This window comes from Manacus vitellinus, unplaced genomic scaffold (genome assembly GCF_001715985.3).
Source record: "Manacus vitellinus isolate BGI_N305 unplaced genomic scaffold, ASM171598v3 scaffold_31_pilon, whole genome shotgun sequence".
Lineage (NCBI taxonomy): Eukaryota > Metazoa > Chordata > Aves > Passeriformes > Pipridae > Manacus > Manacus vitellinus.
Window position 1 is genome coordinate 8,402,621 of NW_021940379.1, and position 21,183 is coordinate 8,423,803.

Consider the following 21,183-nt stretch of genomic DNA (forward strand, 5'->3'; position numbering starts at 1 on the left):
GTTAATGCTGGATTTTTTTCTTTCTTCAGGCACCTTTTATTTTTATCATTGACATGCTGAAAGGTTGGAGAGATTTAGGTCACTGATATTCATTGGAATTGATGTTTTGTCATAACAAAATGTGAAGTCCAGTCCATATACAAACTGTTTAATTTGTACTCCATCCGTTTTCCTCGTGCTTTCTGACACTCAGCAGGTCTGGATCTTCCCCAGCAGTGATGAACTGCTGCTCCCACCTCCTGCACCTGCTCTGGGAATCCCAAACCCCTGGGCTGTGGTGGTGCCCTGAAGGGCAGGGCTTTGGAACTCCCACGGCAATTCAGAGCAGTTGGGTCAGAGAGCAGGAAGGGATTGCAGGCAAAGTTGAGGGCCCTTTCAAAATGTGAAATGTTAAGCTTAAAATTGAAGGGGAGAAATTTGAGCTGTTGTTTTGAAAACCTACTGGGTGAGTTCTTGCCCAGCATTTAATAGAAAGGTAATAGCTTCGGTCTGATGAACTTCTACAGTCTCTGGTTCAAAAAGAAGCTCTCAGAAATGTCACAGTGCTTCTCACCTGATTCCTTCTCATCTGGTTTTTGGGTCATGACAGTTTCCACAAAATTTTTAGCCCTGTCAGCTTTTATAATGTACTTAACTGATTTAAAAAAAAGTAAAGACAAAACAAAACGAACCTCAACACCACAATGGAAGGCAGAATTGTAGGTGCTGGTTAGGATGACTGTGTTTGACCATGGTAGCCCAGTTCAGCTGAAATCTCTGTACTGTCTTTACTCCTCTGTGACTGAGCCCTGGGAGGGATCTACTTGTGCCATATACATCCAGTAAACCCAGTTGCTGGATAGTTACGTGTTTGTTCTGCCATCCTTCAAGGCAAATAGAAAAACACAGAAGCTGCTTCAAATATGTGAATATTTCCTTTATGTTCTGTTGGCAAATGTATTTCCAGAAATAGAATTAGTGAAAACATTATCATGGGGCCTGTAAGGGGATTATTTAATAAAGTAATTGCTCTCTGGGGTTGGGGACAATGGTAAGGTCAGTAAACCTGAAGTGTGCTTAGATTCTGGGGGGGAGCAGCAGTGAAAACACTGACTTGCAGGATTTGGGCTGCAGAGGCCTGAATAATTAGGTAGATTGGAACTTTTTATACTGTAGTTGAAATCTTAATGTCTTTACAGGGAATAAAAAATTACAAATATATTTTAAGCCTACTCTGGCAGGCTTTTCACAGGGAAGTACTCTGGAGCTTTCATCTGCTGCTCAGAGACTGCAGCTTTGAAACAATTGAGCATCTTTGATTTGTCATCAGGCTAAAAAACCCTTTTAAGCAGGTTTTCTTTAGAGATGGAAAGTAAACAGAGGAAGTCAAATTGCACTTTCTCAAAGTAACTTGTACCTCTAAATTTTTCATTAGAGCATATCTGTAGTGAGGAATTTATGCTAATAGATCTTTCTCAAGATTGGGTGCATCTGGAGGATTGGGTGTCACAGGGAACAGCCTGCTGGGACTCCCATTTGGGAGAGCTTCATTCTCTCTGGCTGATGCATCAATATTAAGGAAACCACAAAAATGTTGGGAGAGAAGGCTGCTGTACTGTCAGCTTCTCCAGTCTGCCTGTTCTTCAAGAAACATAAATGAAAGGTTCCCTTGAGCAGAATTTCCTGAGATAACGATGTTTGGTTTGTTGGGTGGGTTTCTTTTTTTGCTTGGAAACCTAATAAATGGACCTTCCTTTGTGTGCTGGCTAATTGCTTCCAAAAAGCCTCCCTTTATTGTCCTGTCAGCAAGAAAGTCTGTTTATCACATGATAAATCTTCTGTCTGGGTGCCTATCCCTGACAAATGAGGCATGAGTGCAAATACTCCCTGTCTCTGCAGATATGACTCTGATTGCCCCACCATAACACCTTTGGCATTACTGAGTGCTTTTGTGCTATGAGAAATGGGTACTTTAATGCTCGAGTGAAATGTTCCTTTTTATGTGTCTGACAAGGGGGTTTTGATTGTCCTGATTCTTTCTGTTTGCCAGTAGGTGCAGCTCTCAGAAAATAAGAGGTGAAGCTGTGCTAACGTTGTAAACTTGTTCTTACATGTGCTGCCTGACTCCAAGTGTGGCTTTTTTACTATCCACAGCCACTGAAAGCTTGTCTGTGCTAGTCTTGAAGACAGGAAAAGAAGGCAAATTGGGAAAAAATTGCAAAGGAATCCCTTGGGTTATTTAAAATAGTAATAAAAGGAAAAAAAATCTCTGTAAATACTCCGTAGAGTGCCAGAGCATGGTGAAAAACTCATTAAGTGTGAGTGGTAGGTCACACATTGTCTAGGAATTGATTTTCAGTGACCTGAAAGTCTTCTTTGTCCTTTTTGTATCCATGTACCCACTGGTGGAGACACTGTCCTGGCCACAGCATTCCTGTGCTGTGTTACCTCCTCCTGCTTGGCAAAGATGAGCCAAGCCTTTGTCCAGGGATCCTGCAGGTCAAATATTGTCCTTCTTCCGTGCTGTTGCTGCAGCCAGATGAGGGGTATTAGGGACTAAGTATTGTCTGAGCTTAACAACTTCATGAAAAACTACACGTGACAGACTGTGCCAATGTGGCAACTTGTGCCTTGAAAACCAGTGCTCGGAGTTCCATTTGTTGAGTGGTGCTGAAAGGAGCTTTGGGGGTTGTGTGAGGGCACTCCTTGGCATCACAAAGCTGCCTCCTTGTTCCATTCTGGGAACATATATCCATTTCTGACTCATCAGATTGTTGACATGGTACCTCAATTCCTGTCATTCCCATTAGTGGTTCCCAAATTGAAGTACACAAAGGCCCAGCACTTCTCGTCCAGCTTTGTCACGGCTTTGCAGAACTCACAAGTGCCAGGCCTGAGAAATGTCGCTTTTTCTGCCCTTAGAAGTTCGCTTATGAACTTACTTTGAATAAAACTGTTGTTTCAGACTCCAGCAGGAGAACACTGAGCTGTGTTGCTTTGTGTGCATCCTCTTTACAAAGAGCCACTGTGAGCTCCACCAGCTCTTTCTGTCTGCTCAGTGCTGGCTGGGCTGATAAATGCCCTGACAGTGGTCACACTGATAACGGAGTGGAGAGGAGTATCGTGCCCAGGTGACAAACAGAAACCCCTGCTGCATTCTGTGTCATGACAGAAATGTTTAGTTTCTAGTTTCCTCTCTTCTTGTTATTAAAATTGTGCTTTTTAGAAAAGGGAGAGAAGATTGGGAGGCAGGGAAGAGGGCATCTTTCCTGGTGTTTTCTTGCTAAGGAAATCAGTAGGGTTGAAGAGGAGAGCTCTTTCAGCTCTGGCTCACATCAGACACCAAGGTCATGTTGGTACCTGGCTGTGCTGTGTTCAACACGTGATGTTGTTGATTATGCTGCTGCTGGAGAGCCATTTGTGCTGCTTTCAGCCTTGGAGGATTTCATTACTTCATTACCTTGAAGTATCATTTGCTCACAGATGTCTCTAGGAAAAGAAATGCTGTTTGGGTGAATTTTTTTTCTGTTTGGGGTTTCTGTGTGAAAACATCTGGCTAGAGGACATATCTGGAGCCACTTCAAGAGTTGTACTCTAATTATTTTGTTTTGCAGCAGTTTGGCTTATCTGTTGCCAATCTAAATGTTTAAATTGGGGGCTATAGGTCAAAATATCTATTTGGACTTCAGAGCCATTGGGTGATCCAGGATTTCATGTTATAGTTACCATTTCTCTCGATATACACATTTCATTCTGAGGCTCACATGAAGAAAAGTGTGGTTGCTGATGCTTAGTTACGTCTGTAATACTTAAGAAACCCAAAATATCTGTTAGTTTTCTTTTGTGCTCCTCCCCTGCTGTGTGTAACACTGTGGGAGGGGTGTTGATTCTCCTTCTCACCTTTGTGGGTGTGCTGTTTTGTTGCTTGGTTGGGTTTTTTACAGTGGGCTGAAAGTCACCATTTTCTAGGGTTAGGGTAACTTTTTATAGGTTAAAGTAACTTTATTAGGGCTAGGGCTGCCAAGGATGGATTGGCCTCTGTCGAATTTTGTATTCTTCTCAAAAGAGCCTTTGCTGGTCACTCTGGAAGACAGTCCAGAGAGCTGATGGACCCCAGATACCAACCCAAACAGAAGGCTCTTTGCTAGTTTGTAATAATAGTGGCTTTTGTCCAGAACTGTGTTAAACAGATTACCAGACTTTCCCACGAAGGGCGGAACGTTCTTGCAAAGTCTTGAGGGGTCTGTCCTTACCCTTTAGCAAAAAACCCTGAACACAAAGGCCCTCTGGACACTTAACCAGTTTTTGTCAGTTCTCTGTTGAAATGAAATGTGATTTATGGAAGAAAAGATAAAGATGTATTTGTGGACAGATTTTTCTTTAAACGTTTTAAACAATCTTGTCCAGCCCAATAAGTTTTCCCAGGTGGTTCCGGCTGCAAAAACACTGTGGTGTTAATTATTGCAAATATGTTAGTCAGCAAAACAAAGGAATGAAAACAACTACCTGTTGGGCTTGTATGGTGATTCTTGGATGTCAGCATATCTTAAAGGAGAAAGCAGGTTTGTTGTCCAGAATCTGGAAGCCCAGAACTTTTCTGTTTGAGATCACGGTTTCCTAAATACTGCTGCCAGATTTGAGCTCCATCCAGTTACACAGTGGTGCAAACTTGATCCAGATCACGTAAGAGCATGTAACTTTATTTCTGTCAAACTAGTGAATGTGTTGTGATATTTATGCTAATTGTGGGAGGACAGGCTGTGGCTCCTCAGCATCATAAAGTCTTCTCTAGGACAGATGTCTCCTGAAAACATTTTGGGTAAGTTGGAACTGCTGTAATGACTTTGCGCTGCTTCCATGCACTGTCACGTGTCTGCAGTGATTTTGATGTGGTAGAAAGAGCCCAGAGTGCACTTAGCTCTGGCTCTAGAATGTGTCTTTTAGCCTTTATTAGAAATATTTGTCCACTCTTCAGTCCGAAAGCTGACGGGTGAGCCCGCGAGTGCCCCGGTGCTCTGTTCAGTGGCACGTCGCTGTGGTTGCTCTGTGGTGCCCTCCCCGTTTCACTCTTCAGCTCCCCGTGTGTCTCATCCCGTTGTGCAGCAAGGAGCAGGTTAACACATGTCCTCCCTGCCTCTTCCCAGGTCACCAAAATGGTCAAGACGGTCACCACCAGGACGGTGCGCCAGGTGCCGCTGGGCCCGGACGGGCTGCCCGCCATGGACGGCTCGTCACCCATGGGCAGCTACACGGACTCCATCGACAGGAGGTACCTCAAGAACGGCGAGCGCTACATCACCCCCCAGGCGTCCTCCACGCTCACCAGGTCCTACAACAGCTACAACGACTCCTACCCCGAGAGCCACGAGGGCCAGTACCGCCCGTACCTCGGCCACGACGGCTACGGGGACCTCTCCGACAGCTACGGCAGCTTGTCCCGCGGCGTCGGCTACCGGCCCCGCTACGCCTACGTGCCGGGGAGCGCCTACCGGCCCGACGATGGCAGCTTCACTTTGCCAAGCAGGAGGGACAACTACGGTCCCGTGGCCCAGCCTCAGGTGCCGGTGGGCAGCAACGCCGACCTGAACCGCTCCCAGCCCGAGCGCTTCCAGCCGGAGCCCTACGGACTGGAGGACGACAACCGCAGCCTGGGAGTGGATGATGAAGGCTATGAACTGGATCCTGATTACTCCACTGTGAACAGGAGGACGTCTGCAGGTGTGCCAGAGAGAGGGAGACCTCACAAAGGAAGGTAAACCCCCTTTGTTCCTTGCAGTGCTGACCTGCTGCTGTTTGGCTTATTCGATCACGTGCATTCAAAGTGTTACTGATCTGGTGAGTTCTGGAGTTATGTGACAGAAAAACAGGTCGCCCCTGTCATTAGCCCATAAATGACTGCAAAACACACATGAAGTACAAAAGAGAGTGAGGGTAGGGCTCAAGAACCCTCACACTGTGTTTCTGGGCTGCTTAGTTCAGGTTGATTTTAGAAAAAAGGATGATCTTGTACAAGGGGGCTAAGTTAATTTTTTTTCTTTTCTTAAAAAAGACTTGTGACTGGATTGTGTTGCCTTGGAGCCATCCCATACTAGTAAGGTGAAAAGAGGGGTTTGTGATCTGTGAGACTTCTGGCAGGTGTGGCTGTGTGCATATGTGTCAAACAAAATCATGAACAGCTGGCTGGGCTTGCAGACGAGCTGATACCTGCTGCACCCTTTAAGTTCCCCTGGGATGTCTTTGACCTTGCAAGCTTTGCCACCAGTGGAACCACATCCATGTTTTACAGGGCTAAAGGGAACATCTGCACCCAGTGGGTGCCAAAATACTGAGCAGTCTATCAGACTTGAATTGGTGCTCCTCTGCCACTAAACAAGTTTACATTTCTCATTTAAAAACAGTCAGGTATCAATGATTTTAAATTTTTATTAAAGTTTTTCAAACTGTATGCAAGATGAAGAATTAAAAGTATTCTTAGAACCTACTCATTTGCATTTTAAAAGTTTTTTGGTTTTTTTAACATCTCTTTGATTTATTGTTCCTTGCACTTTGGATAGGACCAATTCACAATTTTTCTATTACATTTCTTTTGTTGTGTTTTTTTCCTCCTATTTAATATGATCAAGAGGCTTTGACAAATAATTAGCCTGACTGTGGCAGCAAACTTTAGCTGTTGAGAACATAAGAAGATTGTGTGAGGGCCTCTTCATAAGTAGTTACTTTTTGACATTTCAAAGAAATGCTTGAACAATTCAATGAACCTGCATTTCAGATATGCTACTGATCTACAAGAAACTGAAGACTACAAATAGTGCTTTGTACTGGATGAGGGTAATTACTAACTTATTATTCCTCTCTAGTTTTTTGTAAAGTAAGTTATTCCTGTGAAAATGATTAACGGAATGTGATCCATCGGTGGCATTTCTGCTTTCCAAAGTTTGTGTGTGCAGAGCAGATTTAAGAACAGCCCTGGTAGATGTTCTGCATTGCACCAGCCCTCAGCTTGGCCACCTCATCGTGTCACAGGTGGAATTCTCGCGCTGAGCGACCCGCTGAGTTCTCTCTCAGTTCCTTCCCAGTAGCTGCTGCCCCTTTTGTTAATGGTTTAAAGGCAGAAGAAGAACCTTCCCTGTGAGTTCCCAGGCTGAAGCTGTCCTGGGTGAGGGGACTGAGTGCAGGTTTCTCCTCGGAGGCGGTGGCAGTGAGTGGGGCTCCCTGGAGAGGAGGGGGCAGCCCGGCTGTGTCTGGGGGGATCCTGCTCAGGGGATTGCAAGTACAGATTGTTCTTCCCATGCCTTGGCTGCTCCACTGGATCACAGAGATAAATAAACACCTATTGCACTTCCCCTCTGTCATCACCAACCTCATAAGCTGCCTATGTTTAGTTTTCAATTGGGGAAAAATGTGCCTCCTCACAAACATCTACAAATCCAGAGAAATGCACAAAGGCAGATATTCCCTCTGTTGGCTCTTCTGTGCTTGTGCCTGGGTTTCTTTCTTGTTTTCTTTTATACTGAGTCTCTGATGGGAGATATATTACTTTCTGCAAGAGTACCTGGTACTTAATGTTCTTTCCCTCAGCCTGTGCTCTGGTTTGGTGTAAGTCAGGCTGCATAATAAATTGAGAGAGTGAAAGGCATTTGGGGTGTATAATACTGATTTAATACTACTCAAGTTTACTTATGAGGGTAATTACAAATCTTTAATTGGGTTTATTACCTTTTTTTCTTCATTTGATGGGTTGCATTTATTATATTAGGAGGTGTTTTACTATAGCAGTCTTACAGTGTTGCTAGATCTGTTCCATACAGTCCTTTTTGAAAGAGAAACAGGAAGTACTGGGTATCTTTTATTTGCAAAAGGCATCCCTACTATTATTTGAATATTTCTTGATTATTAAATTGAAGTTAACGCAGATGAACTGGGAAAAAATGCTAAATCATAATTCATCTTGTTTATTTAAATTATCTTCTGTTCAGCTTTTCCTTGCCTCTGTGGTAATTCCTTTCCGTAGTGGATCACTGCAGTTTGCACTTGCAGACTCTGGAGCAGCTATTGCCAGTGTTACTGTTCCAGACTAGACAGGATATAAATTTTTTATGTTGACTAAATCAACAACAAAACAGTTTTCTGCTGTTAAATTTTCCGTGTCAGAAGCCTGATCTAAGAGACTGAAACTACGTTTGGTGGTCATTTCATGGTCCAAATTATTACCATGAAATGAGCCAGATTTTAGATTAAATAACTGCAACAGTAGGTCTTTCCTGCTTGTGTTGTGTATAGACAGTGCAAGAATATGGGTGTTACGTGCATGTCAGTCTTCTTCTTCTTCTGATGTCTTTTTTTGAATCCCAGATATAAAGGCCTATATTTGCAGGTAAACTGTCAGTCAGCACTTCTGTTCCAAGCCTGCTCATTCCAGGTGTGTGTGGGCAGCACTGGGATGGGGCAGTGTGGGCCAGGAGCTGTGGACATGCCTGGGCAGAACAGGGCAAAGCAAACACCATGGACATTTTGAAAAATACCTTGGTTTTTTTTCTGAGCCTCTGCCTTAGCTGAATTTGCTCTCAGTCTGTTCCTCTGTGGTGGCAGAAGGCTGGTGTGGCAGTTCAGTGTGGCAGGAGGGAACCTGAAGGAACCTGAGCTCAGCCCTTGGCAGTTTTTAGGTGGTTCCAGTCCAGTGGATTTCGGTGTTTTAACCATGTGGCCCATAATTCAGACTTGTCTCAGCAGAGGATTCACTCCCATTTTGGATCCTCTCGTGTCTCCTCTCAGGGGACAGAGCCTGGCAAAAGCAGAACCTCAGTCTTGCAGAGTCTTCACGTTTCCTCTTCAGTGTTTGGCACAAAGTTCCCAACTGAACTCTGAAGCCTTTCTGGTCTTTTATCCAAAGCAGACGCCAGCTGCAAACTGTGGGGAATGTAACACTTGTATAAGTTGTTGAGGATTAAATGTTTAAATCCCTCACCTGTTTACTCAGATGTGCCTGTGTTGAAGCCACGAGGAAGATGATAAATGCACAAGCTCTTTCCCCATTTTATCTGTGCTGGAATATGTTTTGATCAGTGCCCTGAGACAGGTGATTAGTGAGACCCGTGCCATCCTGAAAACTCAGCTGCCTGGCTCAGACAGATGGAAGGCAAGCTGCCTGCAGTCAGCCAGTCTGGCAGAGTACCAGGCTCCTCAGTCCCGGGAGTAAAGAGCTCTTGGCCTCCTGAGAACCATCGACTGGATCTGCTGCAGCTCTTGTTGCCCCTGTTCTGTGCCGTGGCTTTTCCTTCCCGGCACAGCTGCTGCTGAAAGTGAAAAATGGTGTTTGGCCTGCACCAGTCTGACTCAAAAGGATGATTTCTTTACTCTCCTTGTGTATAAATGTGTTAGTGATCAGGGTGTGTTTAACTCCCTGATAGACATGTGCTTTTGACTTCTTCTCTGTTGGCCAGTCCACCCTTCCCTGTCCTTGGAACCCCTGCTCCAGGAGAGGACGTGGGACATGGCCCAGGCTGCTCAGACACTCGGGGTCTGTGGCACTTCTGCCTTGTGCTGCCTCAGCAGCTGTTTTGCTCCTTTCAGATGATCTGTTTTGGTAAACTCCTTCCCTTCAGTGCTGTTAAACAGTGGCAAAGCTGATATTATACAAGGGAAGCTCTGAATATTTCAGCATTCTTTTTCTTTAATTGCAGTATGGTTGGTTTGTGGTTGGTTTTGTTTGGTTGGGTTTTTTCCCCTGTTTTTTTTAACCTTCTTCAGCCTTGATCTGTGTTCAGTCATGTGACTCTGAATTGATGTGATAATTGCCCTCACTGGGCTTTCTTGTGGAGCTCTTAAGTCATACCAGGATCTCAGAGTTTCTAGATAATGATTGGGGTCTTCCAGGGTCAAGTGTTCAGGTGTTTTCTTTGCTGCCTTGTACAGTCGTGGAGTTTTGTTACGGTGCATTAACCAGCGGCTCTTGACACTGTTTCATCCTCACAGGTGTGTTGGACCTGACCTGTGTGGGCTTCCTTCAGCAATTGTGTTTTTTGAATTCATCCTTTCTCTACAGGTACTTGAGAGCCACTGTCTTGTTTCAAAGTAGCTGTCTTTGTGTGCTGAGATGGGGGTGTTAGATGTGCAATCTTTTTTCTCTGAGGAGATGGTCCAGCAGGAGCAGGTTGGGGTTGGCAGGAACAGTTATAGGTGAATGGTTCATGTAGGGATGGACTGTATGAACAATTGGAAATTGTAACCACCAGTTATGTAGTGCTCTCTCTTCTGTCATGACAGCATTGCAATTTAAAGTCCTAACTGAAGTTTTATTTTGGCAAATGTAATGAAACCAAGGAGCTTTGTGTGGCACAGGGAAGAGGATACGGAGTGAGGAAGATGGGCCCATCTGTGTGGTTCTATTTGGAGGGCTTTATGGAAATAAAGCAAACAAACTGCATCCCGAGACAGTAATTATCTTTGTGTATTTGCACGGATGAGGGGAAGAGAGAGACTTAATTGTGCAGGTGTAATTGAGGTGGTGCACAGTTATCTTGTGGCAGCTCACAGGACTGAGACATGCTGAATTGCAGGTTACCAAGTCCAGTAAGCAACAGCTGTGCAGAGGGCAATTATTAAAATTAATCTTCTGCTCTTTTTCTTTTGTGCAGTCAGTAAGAACTCTTAACATGAGGATGAGTTTGAGAAATGAGATTTTGTTGCAGTTTTAATGCTGGTTATCACAAATTTGCATTTGTGAAAATAGAATTTTGCTTGAGGAGTAGCTAAAAAGTTTTGTTAATCCTTCTGCCCTGTGTACATGCATAAAAGTAAATCTTTTCTATGTTGTTGCTTTCTTCTTGGAACGATGGAAACAGCTTTGTACTCTAACAGAAGATAGGACTGTCCAGGCAGTGTAAATTACTGTGTAGAGCAACTACTGAATTATACATACACAAATACTGCATCAATAAAAGGATTTCTTCAGATTCATTCTGGGGTTTGGATACTTGCCCATTTTTATCCTTTCATTCAGTTTATGGTCTAGAACAGCAATTAAAGCAACTTAAAGTCAGGAGAGGCACTTTTAACATTAAAAGCATTAATTGTACCAGGCTAAGTTCAGTCTCCACCTCCGGTTGCTCCTCTCCCCAGAACCTGGTTTAATTAGCAGTCCCTTTGGGATAACAGAACACTCTGTTTTCTTTCTGAGTTCTGGGAGTCTGTACTTGAGCATGACATCAGAAATGGTTCAATAACATCACTCAGTGCTTCAGATGAAAGATTTTAAGAATCATTTTATAGCAGTTAAAACCACTTGCTTGACTGTGAGAATGGCAATACTGAGACAGTAATGAACCTGTCCAGGAAAAAACAGTAAGGTAAAAGGGTGCTGATGGTTTGACAAGAAGTTACACCTGAGAAGTTGGTTTATGGTAATATTGACTGAGAAGAGTGTTGGAGTACACTGGTGTGAGCATCAACATTGAAGTGTACTGGAACTTCTCAGATGTGCTGAAAACTGTCTGTGGTCTCTGCCCAGGCCTTGAATACCTTTAATTAGAGTTTGGTTCGTTGCAGAAGTAGCAGCATTAATGAAGATCAGTGTTTCCTACTGAATGTAATCCAGCTCCACTGTAATTGTTTTGCTAAGTGACCAAAATGGAAGCAATCTGTTTGATGGCTTGCAGTTCCTGTCATCATTTCATTGCCAGCCAAACAAACACTGTGCTGGAGTCCCATCACTGCCGAGAACTCCACTATGGTTAATTTTCAAGTTACTACAAATAAATTATTGGAAATTGTAAACACGCTGCCCCTAATGATGCTTGTGATACTGAAAGGTTTGCTCACTGAAATCACTGTACTGCCTCAGTTACAGCTGTTGAAATGTGCCTTTTTCCTTTCTTTTCCCCCTTCCTTTATCTGGGGCCGTTGTTTCTCGCAGGGGCTACGAGGACCCCATGGAGCCCGAGATGGTGGAGGAGAGGATCCCGTACCTGCACGGCGGCTACGCGGCGCCGCTGGCCCAGCCCGAGCGGGGCAGCATGGCCAGCATCGACCGCCTGGGCAAGCGCTCCCCCTCCATCGACAGCATCCGCAAGGACCCCCGCTGGAGGGACCCCGACCTGCCCGAGGTCATCGCCATGCTCAGCCACCCCATCGACCCCGTCAAGTCCAACGCCGCGGCCTACCTGCAGCACCTGTGCTACGAGAACGACAAGATCAAAAAGGACGTGAGGCACCTCAAGGGGATCCCCATCCTGGTGGGCCTGCTGGACCATCCCAAGCCTGAGGTCCATCGCAAGGCCTGCGGGGCTCTCCGGAACATCTCCTACGGGAAGGACAACGAGAACAAAGTGGCCATAAAGAACTGTGATGGGATCCCCGCACTGATCAGACTGCTGCGGAAAACAAACGACATGGAAGTCAGAGAGCTAATTACAGGTCGGTGTCTGTGTTGTCTTTAATGAATTAGTCTTTAGAACAGGCCTTTCAGCTCAGGAGCCAGAATTTCTGGAGATGAGAGCACTGAGGGGGAATTTAACTGCCTGGCTGCAGCTGTTTCCTCAGCTGCACCACGTCCGCGGTGCGGGAGCGCCGAAGGCACACGTGGCTGTCAGGAGAGGATTGAGATTGTCTGTGCGTGTGGGGCACTTGGCTTTCCTGGCTGCTGAGAGATGGATGATGCTTTCTTGGATGTAGCATACAACTGCATGTGGTTGAGTTACTGGAGCCTAAATGAGTTATAGCAACTTCATTGGCAGGTAATTTGTAGTGCACTTGCCCTCAGCGTGGTGTAATCATGAGGTAAGATATGCTAATCTAAATCTTTCCTTGTTAATCTCTTACAAAACAATCCTACTGCCATGTCCCTGCTCCTTCATATTTATGGAACAGTCAGTCTCCTCAGGAACACTTCCAGCCTGCTGCTGAGGACTCTCAGGCTGTATATAAAGTTGCAGCACTTCTGGGCTGAAAAACTCAGGTTTTGGGGAGTGTAGGGCCTGCTTTTGAGATGCTCTGGATGTTTGTTGCAATGATGGGAAAATGGAGAATTACATTTTAGGTTACTGAATTCATGCACACTTTGCAGGGAGTTTTCAAACATTTATAACTCCATTATTTAACCTGTTTTTGTTTGAACTTAGTCTTGGACATCGTCCAAAAAGAGTAATAAAGTATATACCAAGTTTCAAAGTTCAGCCATTAAGTGGAAAAGGGTGGAAAAGTATGTCAGCTCATAAAGTAAGGAGAAAGATATTGTTCTTCAGTCTCCCATAAATCATGAGGAGTGAAATGGATTTCCCTTTCTCTACTCGGCAGCCGCAGGGGATGTTTGGATGGAGACCAGAGCAGTTCCAGTGCATTTCAGTGCCAGAATAGAATTTCTCAGAAAGCTTGTGAGGGTGAAAATGGGTCCAGGGCTGAAACTGTTTACTGCCTTATCAGTGTTGGATTCTGCAGGCAGACCTTATTACAAACATGGATTAAGCCATTAGAGGTAAACATCATAATTCTGTAATCTCTGCAGAAAATTATAGTAGCTCTCCAAGTTTTTACTGGTAGTTATAATTCTCTGAGATGAGCGATGGCCTTGGGTGTTCCATCTGTTCTTCTCCAGCCATTACAGGATATTTAGCAAACTAGGTCTAAATATACAGTGTTGAAACTAGCAGGGATATTTTTCCAGGGAGCTGGCAAAGGAGAGCTGTCTCTTGTCAGAGAACCTCCAAGTAGCACATGCTGGCTGTGCTTTGAGAGCTGGCTGTGCTCTGCCTCGTAACATGGAAACTCTGCAGGTAGTATTTATATTCCATTTGTTGTGCTCATTTAGTATGATGGCAGACTGAAATTTATTTATTTTTTTAAATAAAGAATATCTGTTTATCTACTGTTCTAGTTTAATCAAAACTCATTTCTGGAGCGCTGAGAAGCAATAAATTTATTTCCTTATATTCAAGAAAGGTGAAGCCAGTCTATAATTTACTCTGAAGGAATATCATTATAATGCTAAGTGGTAATCAGTCACTTCTGAGATGACAAAAACAAACTGGATGTTTTTCCTTTTCACTATAAATGACGATTGCTTTGATTTCCAGTTGATTAATTAGCTTTACAGTTCAAATGCATTTTATTTGGCAGTAGTTCTTGCTAATTAAATGCAGTAGTTTTATTCCACTTTGCTTTTTGTTATTTAGAGCTCTTTATTTCCTCTTACTGGAAAACACCAGGAATACTAAGGGCATTAACCTAAACAGATGTCCAGTAACAGATGATGTGCATTTAATCTCCACCTAACCAGGAATAATTTCATTGCACCTCTAAAACTATCTCGGCAGATCTGGTGTGAGCCATTCAAGCAGCAGCATAGGAGAGGAGTATTCCAGCAATGCCTCTGTGGCTGCTGCTGCTGCCCTGGCAGTCGTGTTCAAAGCTCTGGCTGATAATGTGCAATTGTCCACTCGTAAAATGAGCTCCAGGAGTCAGCAGGGAGAAACAAGAGCCAGCTTGAAGTGCAGAGGGAGCGTTCAGGCAGGGCTGCTACAAAAGGCCTGTGTTGTGCAGCCTCAGGAATTCCAACCTCAGTTCTGCTCTTCTCCTGGAAGCAATCTCAGCTTCCCATCTTGGGTGCTTTTCCCTAGTGATAAACCCAAGCCTGCCTTTGCCACCAAAGTTCTTCATTCTGTCTGGAGTGAAATCTCTGGAGACTCCACCAGCAATGCAATGAAAAGAGAAGGGAACATAACAGCATCCAGGGTTTGCTTGTTTATTGCTTTTAACAGGTTGAAGTTCAGTGTGATACATTGACTTTTCTTTGGTTTAATATTTCTTTAACTCAATACTGGCTGCTTTTCAACAACTGAACAGTAATCATCAGCTCATCCCAGATGTGGATAAATGATAAAATAATCCTGCTTTCCAAAGAGACTTAAGTAACTTAAAGAAGTTTAAATAATTCAGTTGTCTGAATTCAAGAGCACTTCCAGGCTTGCAGTTTTGGTTCTCTGGGTGTGGCACACTGCCTGCCTGCAGGACAGGAGGTCCATGGCAGCACGTGGGACACACTGTTTGGAGTGGCTGTTTTCTGGCAGGAGACAGCACCATTCCCATCTCATTGGAGTCAGTCCTTGGCTTTAGTCCAGCTCTGTGGCCTCTCCTTGCTTGGGCTCTGCTGCAGCAGCACAGCTGTCCAGAGCAGGATGGATCTGCCTCCAGCTGGGTCTGGCACTGGGTTCATGGAGGGGGAAAAGCCACCCCAGTATGTTACAAACAGCTCAGAGGTGGATGCAGATCAGGGGAGCGTGAGGGAAGAATCAGATGTGTCGTGCCAGTGCTGAACAGGTGAGGTTTGTTGGGTCAGGAGTGTGTTCGTTTGACCAATCCCCAGGAGATCTGTTTTTGGAGAACACAAATTAGACAACAGTATTGACATGGAATTTTGGAAGCAGGCTGTGTACTACACACCACTACTGCCAGACTAAGCCAGTCTGTAGCTTCTTTCTGTTAGGGAGCACTGGTTTTACAAGAATCTGAAAAACTTCTCTGGTTAGTGCCAGCTTTGTTTTACCAGATGTTCTCAATATACCTGCAAACAGCACTAAAACATGATGTCCCTCATCTGTGGAGTGTGTAAAAAACACCTTCAAGACTCAAGATACATTCAGAAAATACCACAGATCTCACTTTTCTTTCTTTTTAAAGCATGGAGTTACAAAATGTTATTGCATTGAGAAAAGCTTGATTTAACTGTTAGGGTGTCCATAAATAAATCATGAGTGGAGTTGTGTTGAGAAGTATTCCATGAATTTCTTACTTGCATCTCTTTCTAGGCTTGCAGCTGTACTGCTGAACTCTCAGTGGATCATTTTCTTGAGAAACAGAGAAATGAGGATTAGGCTGATAAGGAATTAAATCTGTTCTGATTGGGAAAGCTACAAAAGTTTTATCTTGAGTGATAAGGTTTTTGTGGAGGAAATGTTCCCATCAGATATGCAAGACCAAAATTCTATTACATTCTTTGAAAAGCAATCAGAAGTTGGTCGCTTTAATGAATAATTTTGTTCTTCGTGAGAACATTGGAGTAATTTTGTTGTTTAATGACATTGCACTGATTTTAAGTGGTGCAGGACGTGATTTTCCCGCTGCCAAATTGTCTGTAATTGAAAAATGATTGACCTTCAAAATACTGTGCAGATGAAATGTTCTGCTGTGACGCTCGAGTGGTGACTGGCAGATGGATGAGCGGGCTCAGAATTCCCGCCCCCGGGCACGGGGGGTTGGGGTCCTGTTTGTTGGCTGCTCCCTGGGGGCTTCTCTTGGAGTCCCTGCTGTGTTCACCCTGCTGGGCACAGTCGAGTTGCTCCTTCCTTTTCCATTAGAGAGCCTGTCAGAGGAAGGTCCCTTTTCCTGGTGTGTCCATGTTGAGATTCCCAACCTGAGCCTCCCCGAGGGTGCACAGCTCCAGCCCTTGGGACTTCCATCCCAACCAGTCTGTCAAACAAATGCCTTCAGGACCAACGTGCAACAGGTGCTCAGGGAATATATTGCAGAGTGCTTTATTTTCCTACATGATAAACTATCCAGTATGGACCACAGGAAAGGAATGAAATGGCTTCTGGTTTCTGGGTGACATTGGATTTTTCCAAATAAGGGTTCCCCCTGGGTTTCAGAATAGCATGTGTATATTCTGCACAGTTTCTTCAGAAATCTTTCCCCAACTCCAAGGAGGCAGAGTTTTAGGAAATTAAGGCTGTAGCCCTAATCACTTTTCATATTACATAAGTTATGTTTACAGTATTTTGTTATAAATTTTTACAGTAATCAGTGCTTTTGAAATAAAAACTTGTAGCTGTTGTCCCTTGTTAATATGTTGAAAAATCAGGGATGATGGTTGTAGTTGGAAATAGGTGAGCATATTACAAATAGTATTTACAAATAAAATATTGATTGTGACTGTGGTCGTCATCTGAAAAGCAATAGTTCATCCTTGTCTAGTCCTGAAACTCCTGCAGTGTGTGGTCCAGAAGGCCAAGGCTTTTAGTGAAAGAGCCCAGAAAATTGAGATAACTTCATTTCCCTTGTGCTGCCGTGTTAGTGACATGATTTCTCTGGAGTGCTATTCATTTGAATTGATTAAACTTAGAGTTTAAAAACAGCGTTTCCAGCTTGTTAGATCATTAGTGTGTTATGCTAATAGAGGCAGGGAATGATTTTTAAAGATGGATGTCAAACTTAGAGGGATTTTTCTTTCTCACTTGGATTTTTTCTTATGCTGCAGAATGCTACAGTCTGATCTGAATTTGTTCCCTGGCTGTCACTATCAGTGTCTTCCATAGAATTTGTTTTCTCTAGAGCTGAAAGGATGCTTTTGATTATTGATTTTATAATTTTGAATAAGAAAAATGTATTGTCAGTGTGTTTATTTTCTGTATCCTTTCCTGTGGAATATTCTCCCCCTGAAGTCAGTCTTGAACCTGAATTTTTAACCACTGCAAATACCAAATGCTCCATGTATGGTCCTGTGAAGGAACCCTGGCATAGCCCTCCACAACCAGGGAATTCTGCACCCCCTGTTCTCTATTTAAATCTAGGTTGGCTCCAGAGATGATTATCCTGTATAATTTCCTGGGGTTTATCCATCTTGTTCAGTGCTGGCTGTTCAGATTTTGCATTTGAATTTTGAAGTCCCGAGCCAGCCATGCATTTAGGGATTTAATTGTAGTTATAATTTTTATATCAGTAAGTCTGATATGCTTAAGGAATTGGTATTTAATAACTAAAGATTGTCTAGTGAAGTATTTAAAATTAATGGGGTAGCTTACACATCAGTTTTTATAGTCTTATTATAAATATTGACTTGCATTTATTTTTTATATGTTTTATGGTTTTTAGACAGTTTATTATGAGAAGTAAAGGCTTTCTTCAGTAACAAAATGGAGCCAATTAGCCTTTTCTGCTTGGTTTTGGTTTTTTTCTTATTCTCTAACAACTGGTGTTTTGCAGCAACAAAAGGGTGATTTATTGTAATAGGTATAAAGAGAAAATTAATTCATATTTTACCTACACAGTCTTGTTTTAAAGCTAAAAAAGTAGGTTATGAAAGTCTCATACAGTGTGTTGTCTATGAATGGCAAGGGCAGTAGGCCAAAAAGGCATTATTTTTGTATGGGTTTAGAAGAAGACTAAAGGAAACATTCTGGTGTTCATTCTGTTGTCTGCCTCCAAGCTTCTTTATTAGTTACTATGGAATCCCAAGTCTAAACAGGTGCCTGGGTTTTGTAACTCAGTTTGGATGGGAGACACCACAGATTTGACTCAAAAATGGTGGGGTTTAAAGCTTCAGGAGGTTGAACCCAAAGGTCACACCTTTGTTGTTCTGGTGCTGTGCTGGGAAGGTGTGAGAGGAGGTGCAGGGCTCAGTTTGCTCTGGAATATGCACAAATTCGTGGCTGTAGTGACACAGGGAGCCTCAGGTTAATATTCTATCTGCTGAGGAAGGATTTCCTGCATGTTCTGTGGGATCCAGCTTTTCCATTTGTGTCTCTGAAATTCTGCTAGTCCTCACACTCTCCCTGGAGAGCAGAAGTGTGTGTCTGGCTGCCTGCAAGTGTTACTGACGGTTCTCAGATGGTGCCAGGCTGGGGCTGTGCAGAAATTGTCTCTGAAATGAATGTTCTGTTTTAGTCCCTCTCTAATGAGGAATAACTGTCAGGACACTGGTACAGGTCTGCTGGGAAGTTGTATCACTTACCTAACACAGGGTACTTTGTAGTTGCAAAGCTGTTGTTCCATTATGCTGTTTCTGATGTTTGACTTCTGTCTGCTTTGCCTCATAATTGAGGTAAAAATGAAAAGACAGAGGAGTTTTGGTTTTCAGCTTCTTCAAGGAATCATATGCTTGTGGCACCAGGAGGTTTGAACACAGATATTGCCTGTGACAGGAAAATGTGAAAGTAAATAACAGAGAGGAGACTTGAATGAAATATTATCCTGTGCAGAAGATAAGCATAAGATCAATGATCCTCCAGAAATTCATCCCTCCCAGGACTTGCTCAATATATTTGTCTGCTGCACTGGATGAATTTTTACTTGAGGCATAGCTAGTCTTTAAAGTGTAACAACATTTGTATATGGCAGAAAAATCCTATTAATCTCCAATAGCCCATCGCTTTTATGTACTCTGTTTGTAGGGCTTGATGAGTTCAACAGTATTCGTGTCTTGATAAAAATGTATCCATGCTTTTGAAAGGTTCTATTTCAGCAGCTGTGGCATTTTCCCTAAGCTAGTGCTGGTCTGGCTCCTCACCAAGTTGTTTTGCCTTTTTGTTTAGTTTTGTGCTTTAACCTTCGAGCGATTCCCTGTGAATCCAGCGATCCTGTTTAATCCAGAGATTCTGAGTGGTTGTTGTTCTCTCGTTATTTAATAATCCCTGCTTCTCCTGCAGGCACCCTGTGGAACCTGTCCTCCTACGAGCCCCTGAAGATGGTCATCATCAACCACGGGCTGCAGACGCTGACCAACGAGGTGATCATCCCCCACTCGGGCTGGGAGAGCGAGCCCAACGAGGACTCGAAGCCGCGCGACGCCGAGTGGACAACCGTGTTCAAGAACACCTCGGGCTGCTTACGGTGAGGCACCGGGCACTGGGCACCTGGCACTGGGCACCTGGGCACCGGCTCTGGGGCTGCATCTCATTGAGAGGAGTGGGATCAGAAGGGAAGGATCCCATGTCCTTGTTTTTGCAGGGATATCCCCGTCCCAGTGGCCGCAGCAGCGGTGCCTGGGGTGTTTACCTGCCACAGACTCTTGTAGGACTCACCAGAGTGGGTCTGTGCAGTGGGGTCACTGTGAGGAGCAGGTCGTGTGCCCAGGTCAGGGGCAGAGGGTTCACGGAGGGCACTATAACACAATGGAGGTGACCAGGTGAGGTTAAACCACCAAGCTAAGGACACAAAAGGCACTTTGCAATGTGAACTGTGCTGCAGGTGCTGAGAATCCCAATGACACTCATTGCAGTGGGGTCAGTGGCTTTCTATGAACTTTTAGTACCTTTCCTGCTTCCCTTGATGGTGCTGGTTTTATTTATTTGAAAACTGTGTTTTCAGATAACTCCCTCCTTGGGTTTTAGGTCCTTTCCTATGAAAAGGCATTTTTTGCAGTCGTAAGGGAAGTAGTTTCCTGTAATTAAACAGACCTTGAAATACAGATCCAGTTTTAACCTTTTGAGGACATGCTCCTATTTTAAGCAAAGGTGACTTAGGACCCATGGGATATTAGAACTACTGACCATTTAGGAACCTGGATATTCCTTCTACTTTTCCTTGCAAAGGAGCCTTTTCTTGTTAGATACTGTATTTGCATTTCTGAAAGCACCTGGAGAGCAGGACAGTACCTGCTGGAAGCTGGGGCCAGGAGGAGTCTGAAAACCTTGGAAGAACCAGTGTTCCCTGAACAGTGTTGTCTCTCATTTCGCTTTGGAGGTGGAGCAGCGATGCCCAGTTTAGATTCTTCAGCTTTGTGATGAAGTCAATTAGTTTGAACAAAACTAATAAAGGTTTGGCATCATACCTGCTGTTGCTCTCAAGTGCACTTCTGTCAGAGTTCTGCTGATTAATGCAGCTTCAAAAGTTGGTTCATTTCTGTTTCTTAGGCTTGTGGTCTCTAAATTGCAATAACTATTCCCCCGAGTAACTTCACAAATGCAGAAAGTAATGAAAAGTGTTCTGAAAGGGCCCATTACTGAAATTATTTGCAGTCCCAGTGGAAGCTGAGGTCCGTTAAGCAGGCTCCAGACATGGAGGGTTTTACTTACCAGTGTCTCATTTTCTAACAGTGTTCTGCAAGAGGAAATTAGTCATGGTGGGGAAATAAAAGGATTATCTCAATGAATGTGAGATTCTCCAGTAAGTGTAGACAATAAATTCATCATTAGTAGACTAGCCTAATCCACATCATAAAATTTTATTAGCATGTGGATCCACCTGAACTTCTGCATTCCAGGATATCTTTGGGTTTGTTAGTTGGCTGTGGATATTTTTTTATTATTTAACAGTAAGGCACTGGTTTTACAGGAAACACAAAAGCTTGTACCCCTTTGGACAGTGTGTTTCTAAAGTTAATGAAGAGGGGTGTGGAGCATAGTAGGAATGAGGTATGTTAGAGAATTTGAACTTCTGATGTTTAAAAGTGGTCCTGATGCCCTTAAAACACATCAGGACAGCAGCCAGTGAATTATG

General features: G+C 43.7%; 1 protein-coding gene across 11 annotated transcripts in view; it reads left to right on the top strand.

Annotated features, from left to right (window-relative positions):
• The window catches only part of ARVCF (ARVCF delta catenin family member), a 165,067-nt gene that overhangs the window by 81,606 nt on the left and 62,278 nt on the right, over positions 1–21,183 (top strand). For all 11 annotated transcript variants that reach the window (XM_029961102.1, XM_029961093.1, XM_029961094.1 and 8 more), the window contains 3 exons: positions 5,124–5,731; positions 11,891–12,390; positions 19,392–19,575. In XM_029961102.1, the coding sequence (XP_029816962.1) occupies positions 5,124–5,731; positions 11,891–12,390; positions 19,392–19,575 (1,292 nt within the window). The remainder of the gene's footprint in view (positions 1–5,123; positions 5,732–11,890; positions 12,391–19,391; positions 19,576–21,183) is intronic.